The following is a 25,217-nucleotide window of genomic DNA, read 5'->3' as shown; positions in this document are numbered from 1 at the left end:
TCCCTGTTGCAATTCTATATATATATTTTTTAATTGCAAGATCACATTATGATTAATACATACACAAATTCTCTGCACAAAACCATACAAATAATGTAATGATTTAAATAAATGTTTTCTTTGATTTTTAGCTAAAATGTGTTTTCAATAGACTTCACTGAATTGACCATGCACCCTGCCCTGGCTCTCTCTTGCCCAGGTCGGGACCTACGAGGAGGGGATCCTGGTGATGCGCTATCCCGTGTGGCCGCGCTACGGGACCTTCCTGGAGCCCGTCTCAGACAACCGGCACCTGACTGTCGCCACGCTGGAGGAGCGGCCCTTTGTGATCGTGGAGAACGTGGACCCTGTGACAGGGACCTGCGTGAGGAACACCGTGCCCTGCCGCAAGCAGTCCAACCGCACAGAGATGTGAGTGCAGTGCAGTCCTGTACCTCCAGACTGCTTGTGTTGTACTCATGTAGTGTGAGTGCACAATCTCTGCAGCTGCGAGTTGTGATGATCAGGAGGTACTGTGAGGATTGCAGTTGGGATGATCAGGAGGTAGTGTGAGGATTGCAGTTGGGATGATCAGGAGGTACTCTGAGGATTGCAGTTGGGATGATCAGGAGGTACTGTGAGGATTGCAGTTGGGATGATCAGGAGGTACTGTGAGGATTGTTGTGAAAGCAACAATTACAGTATACTACTGACTGATAGAAACAGCAATACACCTTGTTGAAAGTAAATACTAAAGGATTGTAATCAAATCCCCAGTGTCTTTGATTTCCAACATTAGCAGTGCAGAGGGCCTGTTTGCCGAAAGAGGGAAACATACACCTCCTCTAGACATGCTTTACCCCACCACACACCTCCTCTAGACATGTTTTACCCCACCACACACCTCTAGACATGCTTTACCCCACCACACACCTCCTCTAGACATGCTTTACCCCACCACACACCTCCTCTACACATGCTTTACCCCACCACACACCTCCTCTAGACATGTTTTACCCCACCACACACCTCTAGACATGCTTTACCCCACCACACACCTCCTCTACACATGCTTTACCCCACCACACACCTCCTCTACACATGCTTTACCCCACCACACACCTCCTCTAGACATGCTTTACCCCACCACACACCTCCTCTAGACATGCTTTAACACCACCACACACCTCCTCTAGACATGCTTTACCCCACCACACACCTCCTCTAGACATGCTTTACCCCACCACACACCTCCTCTAGACATGCTTTACCCCACCACACACCTCTTCTAGACATGCTTTACCCCACCACACACCTCCTCTAGACATGCTTTACCCCACCACACACCTTCTCTAGACATGCTTTACCCCACCACACACCTCCTCTAGACATGCTTTACCCCACCACACACCTCCTCTACACATGCTTTACCCCACCACACACCTCCTCTACACATGCTTTACCCCACCACACACCTCCTCTAGACATGCTTTAACACCACCACACACCTCCTCTAGACATGCTTTAACACCACCACACACCTCCTCTAGACATGCTTTAACACCACCACACACCTCCTCTAGACATGCTTTACCCCACCACACACCTCCTCTAGACATGCTTTACCCCACCACACACCTTCTCTAGACATGCTTTACCCCACCACACACCTCCTCTAGACATGCTTTACCCCACCACACACCTCCTCTACACATGCTTTACCCCACCACACACCTCCTCTACACATGCTTTACCCCACCACACACCTCCTCTAGACATGCTTTACCCCACCATAGACCTCCTCTAGACATGCTTTACTCCACCACACACCTCTGTTGTAATTATCCCTGATGTATTCTCTGTTGGTGTTAGTAGCCTGTAGTACTGTAATGTATTTATTACTTGTGGTGATGGATGTGTGCTGAACTGCTTGTGTGCAGCTTTCTTTAATCCTGTCGTTGTCGAAGATTAGTCTGTGACACCATTCAGTTAGAAGAACAGATGTATCTCCAGCCCCGGCGGTGATGGATGGCTTGCTTCCAATCCCTGCAGTGATAGATAGGTCCCCACATCGCTGTTTCTATGGGTGTAGGACAGCTATCTGAAGCTCATTCCCTGTGCATTGCTACACAGTATCACCCTCCCCTTTCACAGGGTTTTCTGGAGCTTGGGAATCTTGTGCTTCTGAAATGCTGCATTAAGTTTTTAATGTGATTCTAGGACAGTGTGACAGGCTGTCAATCACCATGAGAGATATGGTGGTTGAAAGAGTCTTTTTTTCTAATTATAGTTTCAGATAAAACAGTGAATGCAACACTTTGGGTCAATTGCATAAATAGGGCCTTGGCATTACTACATGAGATGCACAGTGTTGAGTGAAGTTACTAAAAGTAATTTCTCATGAGTGGCGTAAAACTGATACAAAATTCACACAGATGTAAATTTTCTCTCATAAATCTGGCACCACATGGACAGCTTTATCCGATTGGCCCTTCAGCCCCAAACTAGAACTGAGCCAGGTCTGAAGCAGCCATGTGGTTCGGAGGGGGCACTGGTCAGTGGGCTGCTCTGCACTGCAGATGGCAACTGGTTTATATTGTGTGCCCTCAAACTGAAGCTACAGATTGGAGTAGTTCAGTGGGTGAAGGGGCAGATTGTGCTGCAGATGGTAAGGACTGTAAGTAGAGGGGTGAATTACATGCCATAACACTGTCAGCAGGGTGTAGGGTCACCATGGGCAGCAGGACATCATTGATTCAAATTGACCATGAATCTTAAATATATTTAAATTGTTCTGTGTAATACATAACCATTCCTCAAATCGCTCAGTTCAATATAATACAATACAGTACCACCTAATACAGTACCATCAATACAATACCTGTTCTCTAGAACGACCCTTAGAACCATCACTTTAAAGTCTGTTTGTGAAACGACAGTAATGTATGCATTGTTCTAACTGATGTCTTTCCCATTGGCTCTCAAACTGACTTAAAACAAACATTTTTTGAACCAGCTTGTCGTAGTGGAATATGAGACTGAACGCGGTACCCTGGGGCAAAGGGACCAAATACGGATCGCAAAACTATGAAAGAAATGTATCTTAACACCAAGTTAAGTCTATGATATTGGTCTACCGTTTACATGCCATTGTGAAAGTAAGCTTCAGGTGTTTACAAATGAATGTTACTGTGAACGGAATGTCTTGTGGGTGATGTCAGACCAGGAAGTACAGATGCACAGTACTGTGAGTCAATGTGCTGGTGCGTGGATTTATAATGCAAATTAAATAGTAAAGTAAATGACACGTGGGGTAAAACAAAAAACCAAAACCTGTGAACACAAACCCCAAAACAAGCATCGTGCTGGTCACTAGTGGCTCCTAACTTTAATAAGTGGAGAGGCTAAGCATTATATATATATATATACAGTACTGTGCAAAAGTTTTAGGCAGGTGTGAAAAAATTCTGTAAAGTAAGAATGCTTTCAAAAATAGACATGTTAATAGTTTATATTGATCAATTAACAAAATGCAAAGTGAGTGAACAGAAGAAAAATTTACATCAAATCAATATTTGGTGTGACCACCCTTTGCCTTCAAAACAGCATCAATTCTTCTAGGTACACTTGCACAGTTTTTGAAGGAACTCGGCAGGTAGGTTGGCCCAAACATCTTGGGGAACTAACCACAGTTCTTCTGTGGATTTAGGCAGCCTCAGTTGCTTCTCTCTCTTCATGTAATCCCAGACAGACTCGATGATGTTGAGATCAGGGCTCTGTGGGGGCCATACCATCACTTCCAGGACTCGTTGTTCTTCTTTACGCTGAAGATAGTTCTTAATGACTTTCGCTGTATGTGTGGGGTCATTGTCATGCTGCAGAATAAATTTGGGGCCAATCAGATGCCTCCCTGATGGTATTGCATGATGGATAAGTATCTGCCTGTACTTCTCAGCATTGAGGAGACCATTAATTCTGACCAAATCCCCAACTCCATTTGCAGAAATGCAGCCCCAAACTTGCAAGGAACCTCCACCATGCTTCACTGTTGCCTGCAGACATGGTAATATAATGAAAAGACTCCTTATGAATGCAAAGTGAACGGTATAGATTCAAAAATAATGCTGTTGTTTTTATGTCCTGTTCTCTGTTCTCTTTTAACGGTTTTGTTTCAAATCGACGTTCTTGTTGTCTGACACGGTACGGACATTGCGTAGAACGAAGCTTTTCATTTACAACAAACTGCCTTCTGCTACAGCCAAATATTTCAAATTTTGACTCATCAGTCCAGAGCACCTGCTGCCATTTTTCTGCACCCCAGTTCCTGTGTGTTCGTGCATAGTTGAGTCGCTTTACCTTGTTTCCACGTCGGAGGTATGGCTTTTTGGCCGCAAGTCTTCCATGAAGGCCACTTCTGACCAAACTTCTCCTGACAGTAGATGGGTGTACCAGGGTCCCACTGTTTTCTGCCAATTCTGAGCTGATGGCACTGCTGGACATCTTCCGATTGAGAAGGGAAGTAAGCATGATGTGTCTTTCATCTGCTGCAGTAAGTTTCCTTGGCCGACCACTGCGTCTACGGTCCTGAACGTTGCCCGTTTCTTTGTGCTTTTTCAAAAGAGCTTGGACAGCACATCTGGAAACCCCTGTTTGCCTTGAAATTTCTGCCTGGGAGAGACCTTGCTGATGCAGTATAACTACCTTGTGTCTTGTTGCTGTGCTCAGTCTTGCCATGGTGTATGACTTTTGACAGGTGTATGACTTATGAACTCTCTTCAGCAACCTCACCTTGTTAGCTGAGTTTGGCTGTTCCTCACCCAGTTTTATTCCTCCTACACAGCTGTTTCTGTTTCAATGATTGTGTTTCAACCTACTTATTGAATTGATGATCATTAGCACCTGTTTGGTATAATTGTTTAATCATACACCTGACTATATGCCTACAAAATCCCTGACTTTGTGCAAGTGTACCTAGAAGAATTGATGCTGTTTTGAAGGCAAAGGGTGGTCACACCAAATATGGATTTGATTTAGATTTTTCTTCTGTTCACTCACTTTGCATTTAGTTAATTGATAAATATAATGTATTAACATGTCTATTTTTGAAAGCATTCTTACTTTACAGCATTTTTTCACACCTGCCTAAAACTTTTGCACAGTACTGTATATATACAGTGCCTTGCGAAAGTATTCGGCCCCCTTGAACTTTGCGAACTTTTGCCACATTTCAGGCTTCAAACATAAAGATATGAAACTGTAATTTTTTGTGAAGAATCAACAACAAGTGGGACACAATCATGAAGTGGAACGAAATTTATTGGATATTTCAAACTTTTTTAACAAATAAAAAACTGAAAAATTGGGCGTGCAAAATTATTCAGCCCCCTTAAGTTAATACTTTGTAGCGCCACCTTTTGCTGCGATTACAGCTGTAAGTCGCTTGGGGTATGTCTCTATCAGTTTTGCACATCGAGAGACTGAAATTTTTGCCCATTCCTCCTTGCAAAACAGCTCAAGCTCAGTGAGGTTGGATGGAGAGCATTTGTGAACAGCAGTTTTCAGTTCTTTCCACAGATTCTCGATTGGATTCAGGTCTGGACTTTGACTTGGCCATTCTAACACCTGGATATGTTTATTTGTGAACCATTCCATTGTAGATTTTGCTTTATGTTTTGGATCATTGTCTTGTTGGAAGACAAATCTCCGTCCCAGTCTCAGGTCTTTTGCAGACTCCATCAGGTTTTCTTCCAGAATGGTCCTGTATTTGGCTCCATCCATCTTCCCATCAATTTTAACCATCTTCCCTGTCCCTGCTGAAGAAAAGCAGGCCCAAACCATGATGCTGCCACCACCATGTTTGACAGTGGGGATGGTGTGTTCAGGGTGATGAGCTGTGTTGCTTTTACGCCAAACATAACGTTTTGCATTGTTGCCAAAAAGTTCGATTTTGGTTTCATCTGACCAGAGCACCTTCTTCCACATGTTTGGTGTGTCTCCCAGGTGGCTTGTGGCAAACTGTAAACAACACTTTTTATGGATATCTTTAAAAAATGGCTTTCTTCTTGCCACTCTTCCATAAAGGCCAGATTTGTGGAGTATATGACTGATTGTTGTCCTATGGACAGAGTCTCCCACCTCAGCTGTAGATCTCTGCAGTTCATCCAGAGTGATCATGGGCCTCTTGGCTGCATCTCTGATCAGTCTTCTCCTTGTATGAGCTGAAAGTTTAGAGGGACGGCCAGGTCTTGGTAGATTTGCAGTGGTCTGATACTCCTTCCATTTCAATATTATCGCTTGCACTGTGCTCCTTAGGATGTTTAAAGCTTGGGAAATCTTTTTGTATCCAAATCCGGCTTTAAACTTCTCCACAACAGTATCTCGGACCTGCCTGGTGTGTTCCTTGTTCTTCATGATGCTCTCTGCGCTTTAAACGGACCTCTGAGACTATCACAGTGCAGGTGCATTTATACGGAGACTTGATTACACACAGGTGGATTCTATTTATCATCATTAGTCATTTAGGTCAACATTGGATCATTCAGAGATCCTCACTGAACTTCTGGAGAGAGTTTGCTGCACTGAAAGTAAAGGGGCTGAATAATTTTGCACGCCCAATTTTTCAGTTTTTTATTTGTTAAAAAAGTTTGAAATATCCAATAAATTTCGTTCCACTTCATGATTGTGTCCCACTTGTTGTTGATTCTTCACAAAAAATTACAGTTTCATATCTTTATGTTTGAAGCCTGAAATGTGGCAAAAGGTCGCAAAGTTCAAGGGGGCCGAATACTTTCGCAAGGCACTGTATATATATATATATATATATATATATATATATATATATATATATATATATATATATATTGTAACAGAACCGCACCCACTTGGGTTCTTTGCCCCTTTAACACAGGAAATTGAGGTTTAAGCGCTGACACGCTATATCTTTTTAATAAACAAACACAAAAACAAAATAAACAAAACAAACAACTAGCTCTTTTCTTAAGCACTAAACTAAAACACAAAACAGGAACCTAAACTATATAACAGGACAGCTAAGCTGTTTACCTGCAAAAACCAAAATCAAACCACAGTTTTTAAACAAATAACACAAATCCCAACAAGGCTTCCACACAGTACCACCTTCTTCATACGCTTGTGCACCCTAGCAAGCAGGCTCTCCACACAGGAGCCCCAAACAGACTGGCTGCTTTCTTTAAATACCCTGCACCTGACTCTAATTGACAATGATAGCCAGGTGCAGGGGATCATTACTAATAAAACAATTAAATTTATAATTAACTTAGGGTTTTTCACCCATGTCCTGTTTTCTTTTCCCCCAGGACTACACTCTCACAATATATATATATATATATATATATATATATATACATATATATAATTACTATGGGGGGCAATGACATGAAAATTGTATATTGATATCGTGCACATTTTCGATATCGATAGCGATAATATCGAAGTCTTCCAAAACACAGAAATATAATAACACAATTGCAATATCAAACATATATAGACGTTAAGATGACCATATGGCTCCATGTTCAGCGGGACAGTTTGGGATAGTACAGGCTTTTCAACTGACAACCCAGTGCATTCTGGTAGGTGTAGTCCTGCTTCTCTTAAAGGTAAAAATGGTACCTGAGACAGGTAAAACATACCAGAATACATTGGGTTGCGAATTGCAAAGCCTGAACTATCCCAAACTGTCCCGCTGAACATGGAGCCATATGATCACCTTAATAGCTATTTCCATATGAAGAGCAATAACTTACTTTAACTTAGTGGTGCTTTGCTTCACAATATCCATGGAGAAAAACAAGGTCTTGTTATATTGTTTTACTATTCCATCGTCAGCCACCTCAAAACAAAATATTTCCATACTTCACTGCGCACAGACTTTAGCCAATCCGGAAGTAATTGAATTGTCAGCTGCTCTGCGTCTACATGCTGGCTCACGACATCTCTAAAGGTATTAGGTACGGTGTCATGACAAATTTTGCATTATTTTGAGATATGTTTTGATGTTTTAAGATTTCCATTACACGAGAGTAGATGTTAAAACTTCATGCTGATTTGAACTCGGCTCTCGCCAAGATAAGCACCAACTAAGACGTAGCTTTACAGTAAACTAATGTGATCCATATGCGTCTCCATCCATTTACGTTTCCTTCCATATGATGATGTAGATATCCTTCTGTCTGGTGTTAATGGCTGAAGTGTAATGCTGGCTCCAGGGATCAGCTTATTTTGCCTCCCTGGCGCATCAGCACACACAACGGCTGCGATGCTGGCTCCAGGGATCAACCAAAGTGCGGCCTCCCCAGCGCATCAGCATGACAACCGTCTGGATTGAGCTAAGTAGGGTACATCTCTGGGGTTTTCAAGTGGGCACCTTCCATCCTCAGTGTTTCGTCGACTAGCCCACGACACCTCAAGAGGGCTCGACGGTGATTCTGGCGTCCCAGCATCACCCCCCTCCGTCCCCCACTCAACTCAGCCCAGCTTACTTACCTGTCCCCAGCCAGAATCTTTCCGTCTCAACCACAGCCAGTTGCTGCTCCTCTCTGCTGCTTCAGATAAGTTCTTCACTGTGCGACGCAACTCTTGGCCACTGAATCCGACGTCTCTGAGAAACCGGGTTGTAGAATGTGCCACAAATCCTCGACAACCCACTTCCACTGGGTAAACCCGAACTCTCCATCCTCGCTGTTCCGCTTCAGTGGCTAGTTGAGCATACCGCAGTTTCTTCCTCTCATACGCCTCATCTACAGCGTCCTCCCATGGCACTGTTAACTCTACCAGGTGAACAAGGCGTGCTGATCCAGACCACAAGACAATATCTGGTCGAAGGTTAGTGGTGGCAATCTCAGGTGGAAAAATAAGCCGTTGACCAACATCTGCCAGCATATTCCAGTCTCTAGCAGCTTCCAGTTGTCCTGGGCGAGGATTGGTTTTAACACCTTTTCTTGGTGGTTGCTCTCCTGGGCGGAGGAATGTTGTCTTTTGTGTGTAATGTTTTGATGGAACAGGTGGCAACTTATTGGTCATGTTACGCTTGTCTTCCAATGCTAAGGCCAAACATCGCAGCACCTGGTCATGGCGCCAAGTAAACCGTCCTTGGCTAAGAGCCACCTTACATCCTGTCAAAATGTGCCTTAATGTTGCAGGTGATGAACACAAAGGACATGAGGGATCCTCTCCTACCCAGAGGTTTAGGTTCTGTGGTGATGGGAGAACATCATATGTTGACCTGATGAGGAAACTGATCCTGCTCTGTTCCATTGACCATAGGTCTTGCCAGCCAATCTTGCGTTGTTCCACACTCTCCCATCTCATCCATTCTCCCTGTTTGGCCTGGGAAATGGCCTTTATACACCTCATCCTCTCCTCCTGCTTTTGCACCTCGTTGACTACCAGCTTCCTTCTTTGAGCTGGGGCCGCCTTGTGCCATGTAGGAGGAGTTGAACTGAAACCAAGACCCCCTCTTCCATGCTGAACTTGCCCCATGATATCACCAATTCGAAGGGCAGCCTTTGCATCTTCCACAGCTTTCTTTGCCGCCCACTTTCTTCCAGTTTTCAACACAGGTGCTGCCTCCCTTACGCATTTATCGCGTGACTCTACTAATGTCATTTCCAGTCTGACCTTGGCGCACTTAAACTCCTCGGTTAGAGCAGAGACTGGTAGCTGCAGTATTCCTTTACCATAAAGTCCCACTCTGCTGAGGCAGCGTGGAACTCCCAACCATTTCCTGATGTATGAACTGATTAAAGCTTCCAGCTTCTCTACTGTTGTCAAAGAAACCTCGTACACAGTCAGTGGCCACAGCAACCTCGGCAGTAGACCAAACTGAAAGCACCAGAGTTTTAGTTTACCTGGTAGAGCGCAGCTGTCTATGCTCTTCAACCCTTCCACTGCTTGTTGTCTAACTTCTCCCACACGAACTGTGTCCTTTAGATCCCCGTCGTACCATCTCCCAAGACTCTTCACTGGCTTCTCAGACACTGTTGGTATTGCCTCACCATTAATGAAGAATGTTTTATCTACTACTTTGCCTTTAATTATAGAGATGCTCCTTGATTTAGTGGGCTTGAATTGCATTCGTGCCCATTCAATGTTATTGGTTAACTTGCCCAATAATCGATTAGTGCAGGCTACTGTTGTAGTCATGGTTGTCATGTCATCCATGTATGCTCGAATTGGTGGTAGTCGCATTCCAGAAGCCAAGCGCTCTCCTCCTACTACCCATTTTGATGCCCTAATGATTACTTCCATTGCCATGGTAAAAGCCAGTGGAGAAATGGTGCATCCTGCCATTATTCCAACCTCTAGGCATTGCCATGTAGTGCTGAATTCTGAAGTTGAAAAACTGAATTGCAAATCTCCAAAATAGGCTTTCACTAAATTTGTTATTGTCATCGGTACACTGAAAAAATCAAATGCTGCCCAAAGTAGTTCATGTGGCACTGAACCATATGCATTAGCCAAATCCAGGAATGTCACATGGAGCTCCTTCCTCTCCTTTTTAGCTGATTGAATTTGTTGCCAGATCACATTGATGTGTTCTAAGCAACCTGGGAAACCTGGAATGCCCGCTTTTTGTATTGAAGTGTCAATGAAGCAGTTCTTTAATAGGTAAGCTGACAATCTCTGAGCAATAATGCTGAAGAAAATCTTGCCTTCTACGTTTAATAGGGAAATGGGACGAAACTGACTGATGCTTGTAGAATCTTTTTCTTTAGGTATAAAGACTCCACCTGCTCGGCGCCATGCTCTTGGTACAACCTGTTTTTCCCATGCCACTTTCATCAATTTCCACAGAATTCGTAGAACTCCTGAAGCACTCTTGTACACTCTGTACGGAACTCCATTAGGCCCTGGAGATGATGAAGCCCTTGCTTTTTTCACAGCTTGCTCTATTTCTTTCCACTTAGGTGCACAGTCCTCCATTTGGTATTCTGGTGGATTGATAGGTGGGATGTCTGACGGAATTGACATAGGCTCCTGCCTTTTTGAATCTGTATGTGTTTCCTCCAAATATCTCTCCAGCTCAACCTTAGATGCTTTTAGTGTGCCATTCTTCTCACTGGTGAATAACTTCTTTACAAATTTGAATGGGTCTTTATAAAAGTTAGTTCTCGCACGCTCCTTCTTTTTGTAGCGTTTCCGTAGGCGCTCAGCTCTGCGCAATGTTGCAAGCTTATCTTTTATGACCCTTTGTAAGAGATTGAGTCCCTCCTTCTGACTTTGTTCTGCTCTTCTCCATTGGTTCCTCAGCTGTCTCCTTTCTCTAACTAAGCGTTCAATCTCCTGCTGCCGTCTAGACTTTCCAGGAATAGTTTGTACTTTTTCCTTCCTTTTTTCAACTCCAAACCTCTCACTTCCATATGCGTAGATGATGTCCCCAAATTTATCCAGCTTCTTTTCAACTGTTCCACTTAATCTTTCCAATGCAACGCAGAGATCTGTGTTTACTGTGTCCCATGCAGTTTTCTCACAAGCTCTTGGCCATTTAACTCCAGGCTTGTGCCCGTTGAGGTTCTTTTCTCTCTTATGCTGGTTTGTCTGACCGGGTTCACAAGGATCATTAGGTTCATCACTAACTGTGTCCATGCAAGTCCTCCTCACATCTATGACAGGGGTGCTGATATCCTGCGAACTGTGGTTTGCTTCCTGTCGCTGGATTTCATTCGACTGACTTGACTGACTTCGTAAGAAGTACTGATCAATGCGAGGCCCTTGTCCCTTCTCCCTCAAGCATTTCATTCTCCCTTGATGAATCTTCAAACCCCTGACCGTTGTCGCCTTGCTCCAGCCGCAGACACAAACCTGGAGTTCCATGTCTTTGTTAACTGCAGATCTTGAACTAGTCTTTTGTGAAGTACTCTCCATACTCATATCCGTTTCCGTTCCCAAGTCGTTAACCGTGTTGTCCAACGTTGAGTCATCTTCCGCCCCCGCTCTCGCAGACTCTAGGGGTATTTTTCTCTTTAATTTCTTAGAAGCCTTGGGCGGGTGTCTCCAGCATCCTGTAAACACAGAGCTGGATACTGCCGACAAGGGTAGCTAACCCTTACCAGCCCCAATGGGGTCTCTTTCCTCCTGTCAGCTGTCTCTCCAGGCTGTCACAAGGTCTTTCCCTTGTTGCCAGCTGCACTATTCACAGCAGTCACTGGACGTATCCAGATCTTCATGATTTCCATTACACGAGAGTAGATGTTAAAACTTCATGCTGATTTGAACTCGGCTCTCGCCAAGATAAGCACCAACTAAGACGTAGCTTTACAGTAAACTAATGTGATCCATATGCGTCTCCATCCATTTACGTTTCCTTCCATATGATGATGTAGATATCCTTCTGTCTGGTGTTAATGGCTGAAGTGTAATGCTGGCTCCAGGGATCAGCTTATTTTGCCTCCCTGGCGCATCAGCACACACAACGGCTGCGATGCTGGCTCCAGGGATCAACCAAAGTGCGGCCTCCCCAGCGCATCAGCATGACAACCGTCTGGATTGAGCTAAGTAGGGTACATCTCTGGGGTTTTCAAGTGGGCACCTTCCATCCTCAGTGTTTCGTCGACTAGCCCACGACACCTCAAGAGGGCTCGACGGTGATTCTGGCGTCCCAGCATCACCCCCCTCCGTCCCCCACTCAACTCAGCCCAGCTTACTTACCTGTCCCCAGCCAGAATCTTTCCGTCTCAACCACAGCCAGTTGCTGCTCCTCTCTGCTGCTTCAGATAAGTTCTTCACTGTGCGACGCAACTCTTGGCCACTGAATCCGACGTCTCTGAGAAACCGGGTTGTAGAATGTGCCACAAATCCTCGACAACCCACTTCCACTGGGTAAACCCGAACTCTCCATCCTCGCTGTTCCGCTTCAGTGGCTAGTTGAGCATACCGCAGTTTCTTCCTCTCATACGCCTCATCTACAGCGTCCTCCCATGGCACTGTTAACTCTACCAGGTGAACAAGGCGTGCTGATCCAGACCACAAGACAATATCTGGTCGAAGGTTAGTGGTGGCAATCTCAGGTGGAAAAATAAGCCGTTGACCAACATCTGCCAGCATATTCCAGTCTCTAGCAGCTTCCAGTTGTCCTGGGCGAGGATTGGTTTTAACACCTTTTCTTGGTGGTTGCTCTCCTGGGCGGAGGAATGTTGTCTTTTGTGTGTAATGTTTTGATGGAACAGGTGGCAACTTATTGGTCATGTTACGCTTGTCTTCCAATGCTAAGGCCAAACATCGCAGCACCTGGTCATGGCGCCAAGTAAACCGTCCTTGGCTAAGAGCCACCTTACATCCTGTCAAAATGTGCCTTAATGGTACATCTCATTTATAATACTGAAAGCTCACATTTTAAAAATACATTCCTAGCGTAAGTAATGATCCGCTAAAGCATGCAGTCTCAAAATAATGCAAAACGGATGGCCAGTGGTGCTTATGCAGCATGCAAATAACATAGCTACCTCTGTGACTATGAGGGGAGTTATTACGTTTAAATCAGTTTATTTAATTAAATTGTACCTATCCTTGTAAAAACATGTAATAAGTTTCAGCATTGCTCTATTAAACTGTTTCAGTTAGGATATACTGTTCGTGTGTCATTATAATTACATTAGCACATAGTCAGTTTATAAAAGCACTCTAAAGTAATCCAATTATTTTTTCTGCTACTTGTTTGTAGTGTCAGATAAAGACAAGGTGAAATCAGCATACGGCCCCGCTGTTTTAGATCCTTGAAGAATGAGAAGCTGCATAGTTTAAGAGTCGGGTGTAAAGTTCAGAGCTCCCGTTCTGTTTTTGTTTGTTGCATTACCATAAGTATTATGTCTAACGTTTCTAATGCATCTGATAATACACAATAATAGGCAATTTTGTTTTACGTATCACAAGACAGTTTAAGCACTAATGTGTTATACGCAATTGCATTATTTATGCTTGATGATAGTTTCATAGTAAATCATTGTTTTGTTGCTGTGAATTTATCTCTTGGAATATTTTTCAGCCAAATTGTTCTCGTGTCTTCATGCACGGGAAATGAATGAAAGCTTACTGTTGAATTGCACCGTGCTGAAGCTGAGCATGATGGGACACAGCAGTGATCACTGCAGTATCCTTCTCGTCATTGATATTTAAATGCTTTTATAGTTGTGGCTGAACTACAACATCCTTTTTCTCTTAGAAATTAAACAAACAAACAAATAAATAAAAGAATATATATTTTAAAACCGTTCAATACAGCAAAAGAAAAGATGTAAAGAGGATTTCAAATAAACCGCTCATCTGCTGGAAATTGAGATACCGATTGGAGGAGAAACCTCAGAATGGAGCGAGGTAACCAGTGCAGTACCACAGGGATCAGTATTAGGTCCTCTGCTCTTCCTAATCTACATTAATGATTTAGATTCTGGTATAGTAAGCAAACTTGTTAAATTTGCAGACAACACAAAAATAGGTCTAGACAGCATTCAAAATTGGGCAGACACATGGCAAATGACATTTAATAGAGAAAAGTGTAAGGTATTGCATGCAGGCAATAAAAATGTCCATTATAAATACCATATGGGAGATACTGAAATTGAAGAAGGAATCTATGAAAAAGATCTACGAGTTTATGTTGACTCAGAAATGTCTTCATCTAGACAATGTAGAGAAGCTAATGTTAAGACTGTACAACACATTAATAAGACCTCATCTAAAATATTGTGTTTAGTTCTGGACACCTCGTTACAAAAAGGATATTGCTGCTCTAGAAAGAGTGCAAAGAAGAGTGACTACAATTATCCTGGTTTAAAAGGCATGTCATATGTAGACAGGCTAAAATAATTGAATCTATTCAGTCTTGAACAAAGAAGACTACGCGGCGATCTGATTCAAACATTCAAAATCCTAAAAGGTATACACAATGTCGACCCAGGGGACTTCTTTGACCTGAAAAAAGAAACAAGGACCAGGGGTCACAAATGGAGATTAGATAAAGGGGCATTCAGAACATAAAATAGGAGGCACTTTTTTACACAGAGAATTGTGAGGGTCTAGAACCAACTCCCCAGTAATGTTGTTGAAGCTGACACCCTGGGATCCTTCAAGAAGCTGATTGATGAGATTTTGGAATCAATAAGCTACTAACAACCAAACGAGCAAGATGGGCCAAATGGCCTCCTCTCGTTTGTAACCTTTCTTATGTTCTTATGATACTGGTGTCCTGCAGTGTGACGTGATGTTTGCCTATGAGACAAATGTTTGCCCATGATTGGTATGTATAGGCTTTGTTGTATATTAATATAAAATAAACTTGATTATACTGCATTTGTATTTTTAGCAGTATTAGCAATAAAAAGTATGTCTCTGCGAGCGTACATGAATTATATCAGGTACAATTGTTTTTAATAATCATTTTTAAAATACAAGTCTTTTCCCACAAACTGTGGTCCATTGTCAGTTATAACTTCATTTGGGCACCCATCTTGCAAAGATGTTCTTTAGGTAATTTATGACAGTCTGGCTGCTCATGTCTGGTAGATGACCAATTTCTAAATATCTGGAAAAGCAGTTTATCAGCTAGTGTTGCCTGTCCATTTCACAAATGTCAGCCGCCACTCTTTCCCAGGGTCAGTCGGGTGATGGAGTGGTTATCAACGGTTCCTTTCGCTGAATGGGTTTGTTTTTTTGACACAATTCATAAACCTTGATTGTTTCTTGGATGTCTTTTCAATTCCTGGCCACCATACAGATATCTTGGCACGTTCACTGCATTTAGTGACGCTCTGGTGACAATCATGACGTCTTTCCAGGATGTCTCTGGGAACTACGAACTATCTATGTCCTGATGCTGTGAGGCACGCTTTTGATGTGTCTAGGCCAGCCTTTCTGCACTCAGTGTAGTACCATCTGGAGTTCTGAGTCTGTGCTGGTCACCTGCCTGATCACCTGTTGCATTTTGGTCTCAGACATTGGTTTTGAGGCATATGAATCTCCTTCATAGGCTTCGATCTCTTTAACCGGCTGAACAATGTCAAGTTCAATTACAGCAAGGTCTAGCACATACTGTGCTTGGGGATTGCACCTCATCATGTGCATCTCCATGGCACACAATCCAGGTCTTTGCTATTAATCAGTGGTTTGTGATCAGTCTGGAGCTCGAAGGAATCTAGTCCATAGGGATATTTTGAAAACTTTGCACAGGTCCAAACCGTGGCTCTTTTTTAAGAACATAAGAACATAAGAACGTTTACAAACGAGAGGAGGCCATTCAGCCCATCTTGCTAGTTTGATTGTTAGTAGCTTATTGATCCCAGAATCTCATCAAGCAGCTTCTTGAAGGTTCCCAGGGTGTCAGCTTCAACAACATTACTGGGGAGTTGGTTCCAGACCCTCACAATTCTCTGTGTAAAAAAGTGCCTCCTATTTTCTGTTCTGAAAGCCCCTTTATCTAATCTCCATTTGTGACCCCATGTCCTTGTTTCTTTTTTCAGGTCAAAAAAGTCCCCTGGGTCGACTTTGTCTATACCTTTTAGGATTTTGAATGCTTGAATCAGATCACCGCGTTGATTTGTGCATAGCAGGTCTCTGCATCTGTTAATGTTCTTGAGCAAAATGCCACTGGCTTCACCTGGCTATCATGGTCTTGCAACAGTGCTCCCCCTAAGCCAGTTGCTGTAGGTGTCGTGGCATCATAGAGAGCAAGTACGGGGGCTTGAATATGAGTGGTTTCACTTCTGTAAAGGCTGCTGCTGCACTGAACTCCAATTCCAAATAGCGTCACTCTTCAAAATTTAATTTAGGGGGTGTGTGATGTCTGTCAAGTTCGATGAATATCTTCTTAAATAATGCATTACTCCCAAGGTCCTTCTTAACTCAGGTACAGACTTGGGTGGCTGGATTTCTGCATTGGCTCTTACCTTTCTTGGATCTGGGCTCATGCCATGCCCATCAATGCAGTGTACTAAGTGGTGCAGCTGTTTCTGGTGCAGCTGACATTTTTCTTTGTTGAGCTTTAGGCCTGCAGCCTTGATTTGTTTTCATTACACACTTGTTATGCTCTTCCTCTGTGCTGCCGAGCACTAAGATGTTGTCCATGTAGGCGACCACTCCCTCCAGCTGTTGAAACAACTCAGTCATCTCCCTGTGGAATATTTCAGGGGCACTTGTTTCAGGTCCACACATATGCGTACTGTTCCATTGTTCTTGGGCACTGACATCATTGGGGCACACCATTCAGTTGGCTCTCTAATTTCTTCAATTATTCCACTGTGGACCATGTGTTCTAACTCTTGTTTTACTTCAGGAAGTATTGGTAAAGAGATTCTTCTGGCTGAATTTAAATGTGTCAGACTTTAAGAGACCTATTTTTCCAAAATGTCTGTAAACACTTCTTCCACCTGACGTACGAATCCCATGTCCTAGCAGGGGACCTCTGATCACGTATAAGTTAAATTGGTATGCTGTGCCTTTAAATTTTGTTTTAGCTGAAAACTGCCCCTTGCAATGATTACAGAACATACCTGAACTTGAGTGTTTCTTTATGAAGCTTGGTCGCTGTCCTGTAGCGTTTGAAACGCTTTATCCAATCAGGCCAGTCCACGTTCACCATTTTCCTTTTTTTTGTTTTGGCGAACGGTGATGTCTCTCATCACTTTTATGCAGCATTCACCTCTGACACCATGTCACGTCAAGTACTTGGAGACTAAGATAATATATAAGTATTTATTTGAGACAAAAGAAGATACCGTAGTTTAAACAGATGCATGCTTCATTCTGTTGCTTCTCAATCTGGTGTTACACTGACAATCGTCCCCCTCAACAACCTTTACACAGGCACATTAGTTCCTATTAATTATAGTGCACGTGTGCCTACATTACAGCGTGAGAGAGTGCATGTTGGTGTAGCTCGTTCGGCAGTGGTATAGTTTAAAAAAAAATCCTAGGGTAAACCTTCATTAATACAGTTACTGTCACATTTCATTTTAAAAAATCCATCTGATGTTCTCCAGGGTTGATTAATTTAACCCTTATTAACTAAAGACAATAGAAATGCATGTTTATTGTCCCAACTCATCCCTCACTTCACTCCCAGTGTCTGCCTGCTCGCACCCACATCTCAGGGTGCTGGTGTATCTGCAGTGTATCTGTGTCTGCCTGCTCGCACTCACATCTCAGGGTGCTGGTGTATCTGCAGTGTATCTGTGTCTGCCTGCTCGCACTCACATCTCAGGGTGCTGGTGTATCTGCAGTGTATCTGTGTCTGCCTGCTCGCACTCACATCTCAGGGTGCTGGTGTATCTGCAGTGTATCTGTGTCTGCCTGCTCGCACTCACATCTCAGGGTGCTGGTGTATCTGCAGTGTATCTGTGTCTGCCTGCTCGCACTCACATCTCAGGGTGCTGGTGTATCTGCAGTGTATCTGTGTCTGCCTGCTCGCACTCACATCTCAGGGTGCTGGTGTATCTGCAGTGTATCTGTGTCTGCCTGCTCGCACTCACATCTCAGGGTGCTGGTGTATCTGCAGTGTATCCAGTTCAGGTTACTTCCTGCAGCAACCTCTATATGTGTCCTCTGGTCCTGGTTTGAAATAGTGACTGGGGTTGGCTTTGTTGTCCCCTTTTAGGATTTAAAGACAAACATCTATTTTCCAGGGTAAGCAGGTTCAGTTCACACCCTTGAGCCCAGGGATTAGTCTAGCTCTTCTCTTTTTGTAGTGTGGAGACCACAGTGTGTTCTCATGGGTTTGAAAGAGTTCTCTGCCAAATGAAGTACAAGTGTGAATGTGAATGGCTGACAAGAGAAGAGGTTGTTATTTAATTAAAACTGGTTACAGTAAAATAAATTGTCCTGCTAGCAGCAGGGAGCAGCGTGGGGATGAATGGAGTGGAGTCAAGGTGCCAGGCTATTTTTGATGATCGATGGAAGTCGGCAAAAAAGGGTTTCTACTTGAACACAAGTGCCCAGAGGTTAGTTTTGGTACTTTGATATGGAGGGATAAATGTCTGGCTAATTTACCAGGTACAATTGATTTTAATAAGCATTTAAAAAATATATAATGCTTGACTAGGGCTATCCCTAAAAACATGTATAAATTTTCAAGCCCCAGCAGCCTGCAGATGAGAGGCCTGAGAAAAGCCCCGTTTTTTGATTTTGCTCCGAAACTGCGGAAGGTAGCTGAACTATTAAGACAAGACTTATTATTATTTGGTTAATCTCCATATTCCAAGCCCCTGTTTTATTATTTTGTTTATAGAATTGTATATTTCATTCTTGATATCTTAAAAAGAAATCACACATCCCATTTGAACTTTAGTGTAACTCATGCATCCAGATATGAAGTTACTGCAATTACTGTTATTGACTATTTTATTTATTTTATTTATTTAATTATTTTTACACAAGATTCTACACTTTCAAATCATGTATTAAATTATTAATATATTGCATACTGGTACAGTTTGGCTGTAGTCATGCCATACTATTTACTTATTGTGGACAACTTTGTTCTTGATTTGAACAGTTTAGTAATAATTCAGGGTTGTGTTATACAACAGCCCATCTGTGACATTATTTAAAAGAAAGAAAGAAAGAAAGAAAGAAAGAAAGAAAGAAAGAAAGAAAGAAAGAAAAACATACTGTGTTGTTACAAATGTGTCAATTTGAAAGGCAGCATTTACGTACCATGTTTATAAAAACAGTATTTAACCTTTGCTAACGTGAAAATAGTTCTAGGTTTTGTAAAGTAATTTTCTAATTCTGTTTTTACGGCCATATCCTCCCATTATAGGCTGTTTGCATGCAAGGTTGTATTTTTTTCACAATGTTTAAGAACAGAAGAACATAAGAACGTTTACAAACGAGAGGAGGTCATTCTGCCCTTTTTGCTCGTTTGGTTGTTAGTAGCTTATTGATCCCAGAATCTCAAAGCAGCTTCTTGAAGGATGCCAGGGTGTCAGCTTCAAGAACATTACTGGGGAATTGGTTCCAGACTCCATATGTCTACATATGACATATGACATGCCTTTTAAACCAGGACAATTGTAGTCGCTCTTCTTTGCACTCTTTCTAGAGCAGCAATATCCTTTTTGTACTGAACTGAACACAATATTCTAGATGAGGTCTTACTAATGCATTGTAAAGTTTTAACATTACTTCCCTTGATTTAAATTCAACACTTCTCACAATATATCCGAGCATATTTTTGGCCTTTTTTATAGCTTCCCCACATTGTCTAGATGAAGACATTTCTGAGTCAACATAAACTCCTAGGTCTTTCTCATAGATTCCTTCTTCAATTTCAGTATCTCCCATATGATATTTATAATGCACATTGTTATTGCCTGCATTCAATACTTTACACTTTTCTCTATTAAATGTCATTTGCCATGTGTCTGCCCAGTTCTGAATGCTGTCTAGATCACTTTGAATGACCTTTGCTGCTGCAACAGTGTTTGCCACTCCTCCTATTTTTGTGTTGTCTGCTAATTTAACAAGTTTGCTTACTATACCAGAATCTAAATCATTAATGTAGATTAGGAATAGCAGAGGACCTAATACTGATCCCTGTGGTACACCACTGGTTACCTCGCTGCATTTTGAGGTTTCTCCTCTAATCAGTACTTTCTGTTTTCTACATGTTAACCACTCCCTAATAATCCATGTGCATGCATTTCCTTGAATCCCTACTGTGTTCAGTTTGAGAATTAATCTTTTATGCGGGACTTTGTCAAAAGCTTTCTGGAAATCTAAATAAACCACAATTATCCATTGTCGATGTTGCATCCTCAAAAAAATCAAGCAGGTTAGTTAGACACGATCTGCCTTTCCTAAAACCATGTTGACTGTCTCCCAGCATACTGTTTCCTTACAGGTAATTTTCCAATTTGGATCTTATTATAGTTTCCATAAGTTTACATATAATAGAAGTCAGGCTTATTGGTCTGTAGTTACCTGGTTCGGTTTTGTCTCCCTTTTTGTGGATCGGTATTACGTTTGCAATTATTTGCTTCTTGAAAACAATAAGTGGTATTCAGCTGCAAAGTGAGTTGAAACACACACACTCTGGGGAAATACTATAACATGTGGTAAAATTATGAAGAGAGATTTAACAACAAGTGTCCAGTTGGTTTATCACTTCAGCTGCAAAAGCACTTCCTCGAAACTGTTGTGTTCAATTAATTGAGTTTCCACTCTGGCAGCCTGCCTTCATTTTCACCTACAAATATTGAATATTTTTAATAGCCAGTCTTGCTCTGTGTTTTTGTTATCTTTGTTTTATTTGACTTAATAAATAATCAATTAAAAATATAAAGAAACAAGACTTTTTTGTTAGTGTCTGGTTAGTAATTTTAGTAAATTGTAAATTGATTAGTTATATGTATACAAGTTGAATCCAAGACTGTGCTATGGGTATACCTTTATCAAATTATGTGAGTGTAGTTCGTAGGAAGACACAGAGAATATGCTTAAAATCTCTGTAGCTGTAACCCCATTTACTATGTTGCCTCATGATGTAGACCCCCCCCCCCATGTAAAACTCAAACAATGCTCATATAATACATATTCAGAATATTTTCAATAGCAATTAAGCTACTTAGTAGGTTTGTGTAAAACCTTTCAGTACATTGAGATACAATGGAGCCATTACTTTGAGTAGAAACACTTCTAATATTGACATTAACTTAAGAGCAACTTTGTTGCATCAGCAATCTGTGGCCTCATGTTTTTTTTTTTGCCCTGGAGGGTTTTGGAGTATAAATGTGAAAGTCTGAGGGTAAGCAGAATTGTGGGGAGCTGGGTCTGAAGATGAGGGGCTTGGAGGGAGTCTGCATTTCTAACAAAGTCAGTGAGGCTGCATTCATCTGGCACTGCGTTTTCCAACTACATGCATATTCCTGCCTTAATTCTTTACTAACAGAAAGTCACTAACATGTTTCATAACAGGTTGTCATGTTCATTTCTGTTTTGAATATTTCAAAGCCTGTTCAGCTGTTTGATATATGATAAAAAAGCGATAATCTAAAAACCAATGTATTTGTCAAAATGCGCTGCAGATTACATCATGCTAATCTCTGATGTTGCGTTCAGTGCTTTGTCTTGGCGTAAAAGATGCTCTAGAAATTCAGTATTTGTTGTTATGGAATGTTGTTTAAGGCAGGCTAATGCAACTTGAAAAATGTGCAAAAATACTTCGAAGGTTACATTTCTCTGTAATTGTTTGTATACTTGTTTTTTACAGTCCAGCAGATTACTGCAAAAATATTTAAACCAGTTGGGATTTCAGATACTCGTAAAATTATTAAAATGAATCCATTACAAGTTTGATCTATTTTGAAAAGGACACTTCTTTCAAATATTACTTTGCTTCCTAGGTTATGTAATGTGTCACTTTTCAGGTTTGCTTCTTTGTTTTATTTTTTCTGGTTTGATCATAATTTTCAGAGACTTGCATTCATGACATACTTGTACCACTCAACCTGGAAGAATAAACCCAGACTTTCCTCTTACTTTAAGTAGAGATTGATTGCTAAGGAGCTGAATCATTAGCTGGATGTGGCTGTGTGTGACGGGCGTGTCTCCTCACACTGCCTCGCTTAGTCACAGAACAGGTACTGTCAAAGATACAAACCCCACTGCTAAAAATCACCAAAAGTGAAGTGAATATGAGATATAAAATACATACAACAGAATTCATACAACACACAGTGTGGACCTGGGACAAGTACATTACATTTGTACAGTTTGTGACATCACAGTGACTGTATTAACAGTGTCTTGTAAGGGGCAAGAGTCCATAGCAGGCAACTCAGATTCCATACAGTGGCACAGATACACCATCCAGAACTATTAAACACTATATAGGGCTGAATTTAGAAATACTAAAACAAACTTCATAATTTCAATACATTAAAATAAATTAGGCACAGACACATGCATGTGTGTCACACTTACATTTATAGAAGTTAGTTTCTCCAATTCATGTGTACATTGTATTTAATTTTTATTTGTATTATCTTCTTAACTTTAATACTGTATTGGTGTTTGAAGTTATTGGGAACTGTTTTTACATAACAAGCTATAATATAGAAAACTGGGTATTATTCTTGGGGTGACTGTTAAAATCATTTTTGGTGCCACTTGATATCTATTCAGCTGTCCAGTTGTGATGTAGTCTTGAGGTTGTCAGTATCCAGCTCATGATCAGCTACTTCATCATTGTTTCTGGCTTGTCATTGGTTACACTACAAGGGAACCATTTGCCTAAATGTGATTAAACAAGGATATTTTGCAAGACGTAATTGAACACAATGCATGTAGATCACAGCAAAGGAGAAAACCTTAAGCCCGCCGCACACAGCCCGACTCAAGCCATCCCACCTCATCTCATCTGAGTATGCACGGATTCTGCGATCAGTTGTGCTCAGTTTTGGTTTGATGTCACAACTGAGTTTTTCCCGACTGGGTGTCGCACACTGCTAAGACTGAATTAATGACCACAACTAGATCCTGGTGATTACTATGTATGCAGATTTAATTAATACTGCCCTGTACACATTTTTGTATTAACTTAGCCCAACATAGCGACCCTCATATTATGCATGGCATCGTATGCTGATTAGACGGCAGAGACAGCGCTGCGAGGCAACCAAAAGAAGCCCTTAGCCTATTAATTAATTGACCATTTACACCGTGCAAACATTTCAGGCAGTGTTTGACTTTTTGTATAGCTTGTCTACTACACTTTAGCCTGCAGTAAATAAAATCCAACCTGTTGATTTTTTATTTGACTTTGGCGTTTTTTTTTCTCAGCGTGTGGATCTAGGGGCTTGTGATTTGTGATCTATTGGAGATCGACACACCGGTTACTTCTGTTTTAGCGCAGTAAGAAAATATAGGCTGCCAGTAGATTGATATTAAAAAGGTAAATTGATCATTTATCTTTGATTAGTAAACGCCTAAAAAAACCTATTCAAATGTGCACATATCTGATATTTTTGAATTCAGGACACTCAGATGAATTCAAGACTAATGTATTTTTTCCTGTGGAACTAAAGCTGTCAATATTCCGCCATCGTGTGACAAGTTACATGACAAGCTACGTCACTTAAACCTGCCTCCATTGGTTGACACCCTCGTGACTAATCAATCGGTCTCAGTCAGTCTTGGTCGGCAATCGCTGCACACAGACAGACTGATCACATCTGAACGAAACTGCGTCTGAAAAAGATTCAACATCTTCAATCTTCAATCTGAAGACACCCAGACTGAAATCTGCATAATCTTGGTTTTAAGGGCACGCACACTGATACGATTCATCCAAACTCTGGACGGCCAGTTGAGATGAGATGAGTCGGGACGGCTTGAGTCAGGCTGTGTGCGGCGGGCTTTACAAACATTAATCATCCAGAATTATACAATTCTCAGTTGTTTCAAGAAGTTGAAAAATATTCTGGTTTGTCAAAGAACTATACATGTTACTGTGCTAGATTCTGAAAACTTTCATTAGCACAATGTTTTCAACAAGGAAAAACACCTCCAATAAAGTTCCCAAACCAGAAATAAACAAGTCACATATTCAATTTGTATGGCCGTTAAGCAATGTAGCTGCGGTGTCATGCTTGGGGCTATGTGGTTATTAATCAGCCTGGTCTGTCTTAATGTGCAGCATGTGGAATGAGTTCATCGCTCCTCCCACAGACACCCTCGGGGAACCAGGCTTTCATATACCGTTCCAATCCCAATGCAAAGGGATTTATTACAGCCGTCTGGCAGGTTGAAGTTATTACAATACAAGCACATTGCACATGTCAAACGCATATTGAGAGAGTTTCTAATGTACTGAGTAAATCAGTACATTACAAACACATACTGTGCAGATATTGCAGCACTGTTTACCCAGAGGCACTGAGGACAGGCCAGACACAAAGGAAGCTTTTACTCCATTCATAACTCGTCTGTTAATTGTGCAAAACTAGGACCACACAGCCATTAATAAAGTAATACAATTACAAAAATGTAATTAAAAACACTCTGAAGCTGCTTGCATGTAATTTTGTGACATGAATGTTTCTCCTTTCATAAGGACAGTAAAGGGTTCATGAGAATATAATAAGCACATTGTGCTCACAACTGCAAGGCAAGTGAGGATGTTTTACTCTCAAGATAATGAACAGGGAGTTGAGAGGATCGTGGAGACTTGACCTTGTGCGATAAAGAATGGAACACTGCGAACTTGT

General features: G+C 41.7%; 1 protein-coding gene across 1 annotated transcript in view; it reads left to right on the top strand.

Moving 5' to 3' along the window:
* Window positions 1–25,217, top strand: part of grin2cb (glutamate receptor, ionotropic, N-methyl D-aspartate 2Cb) — a 122,172-nt gene that overhangs the window by 84,381 nt on the left and 12,574 nt on the right. Inside the window, exon 5 of the mRNA XM_034038607.3 lies at window positions 200–411. Within this exon, the coding sequence (XP_033894498.1) occupies window positions 200–411 (212 nt within the window). The remainder of the gene's footprint in view (window positions 1–199; window positions 412–25,217) is intronic.

Source organism: Acipenser ruthenus, chromosome 17, assembly GCF_902713425.1.
Source record: "Acipenser ruthenus chromosome 17, fAciRut3.2 maternal haplotype, whole genome shotgun sequence".
NCBI classification, from domain to species: Eukaryota; Metazoa; Chordata; class Actinopteri; order Acipenseriformes; family Acipenseridae; genus Acipenser; species Acipenser ruthenus.
Note: the sequence above shows the minus strand (reverse complement) of the source record. Positions and strands in the feature narration are given on the sequence as shown.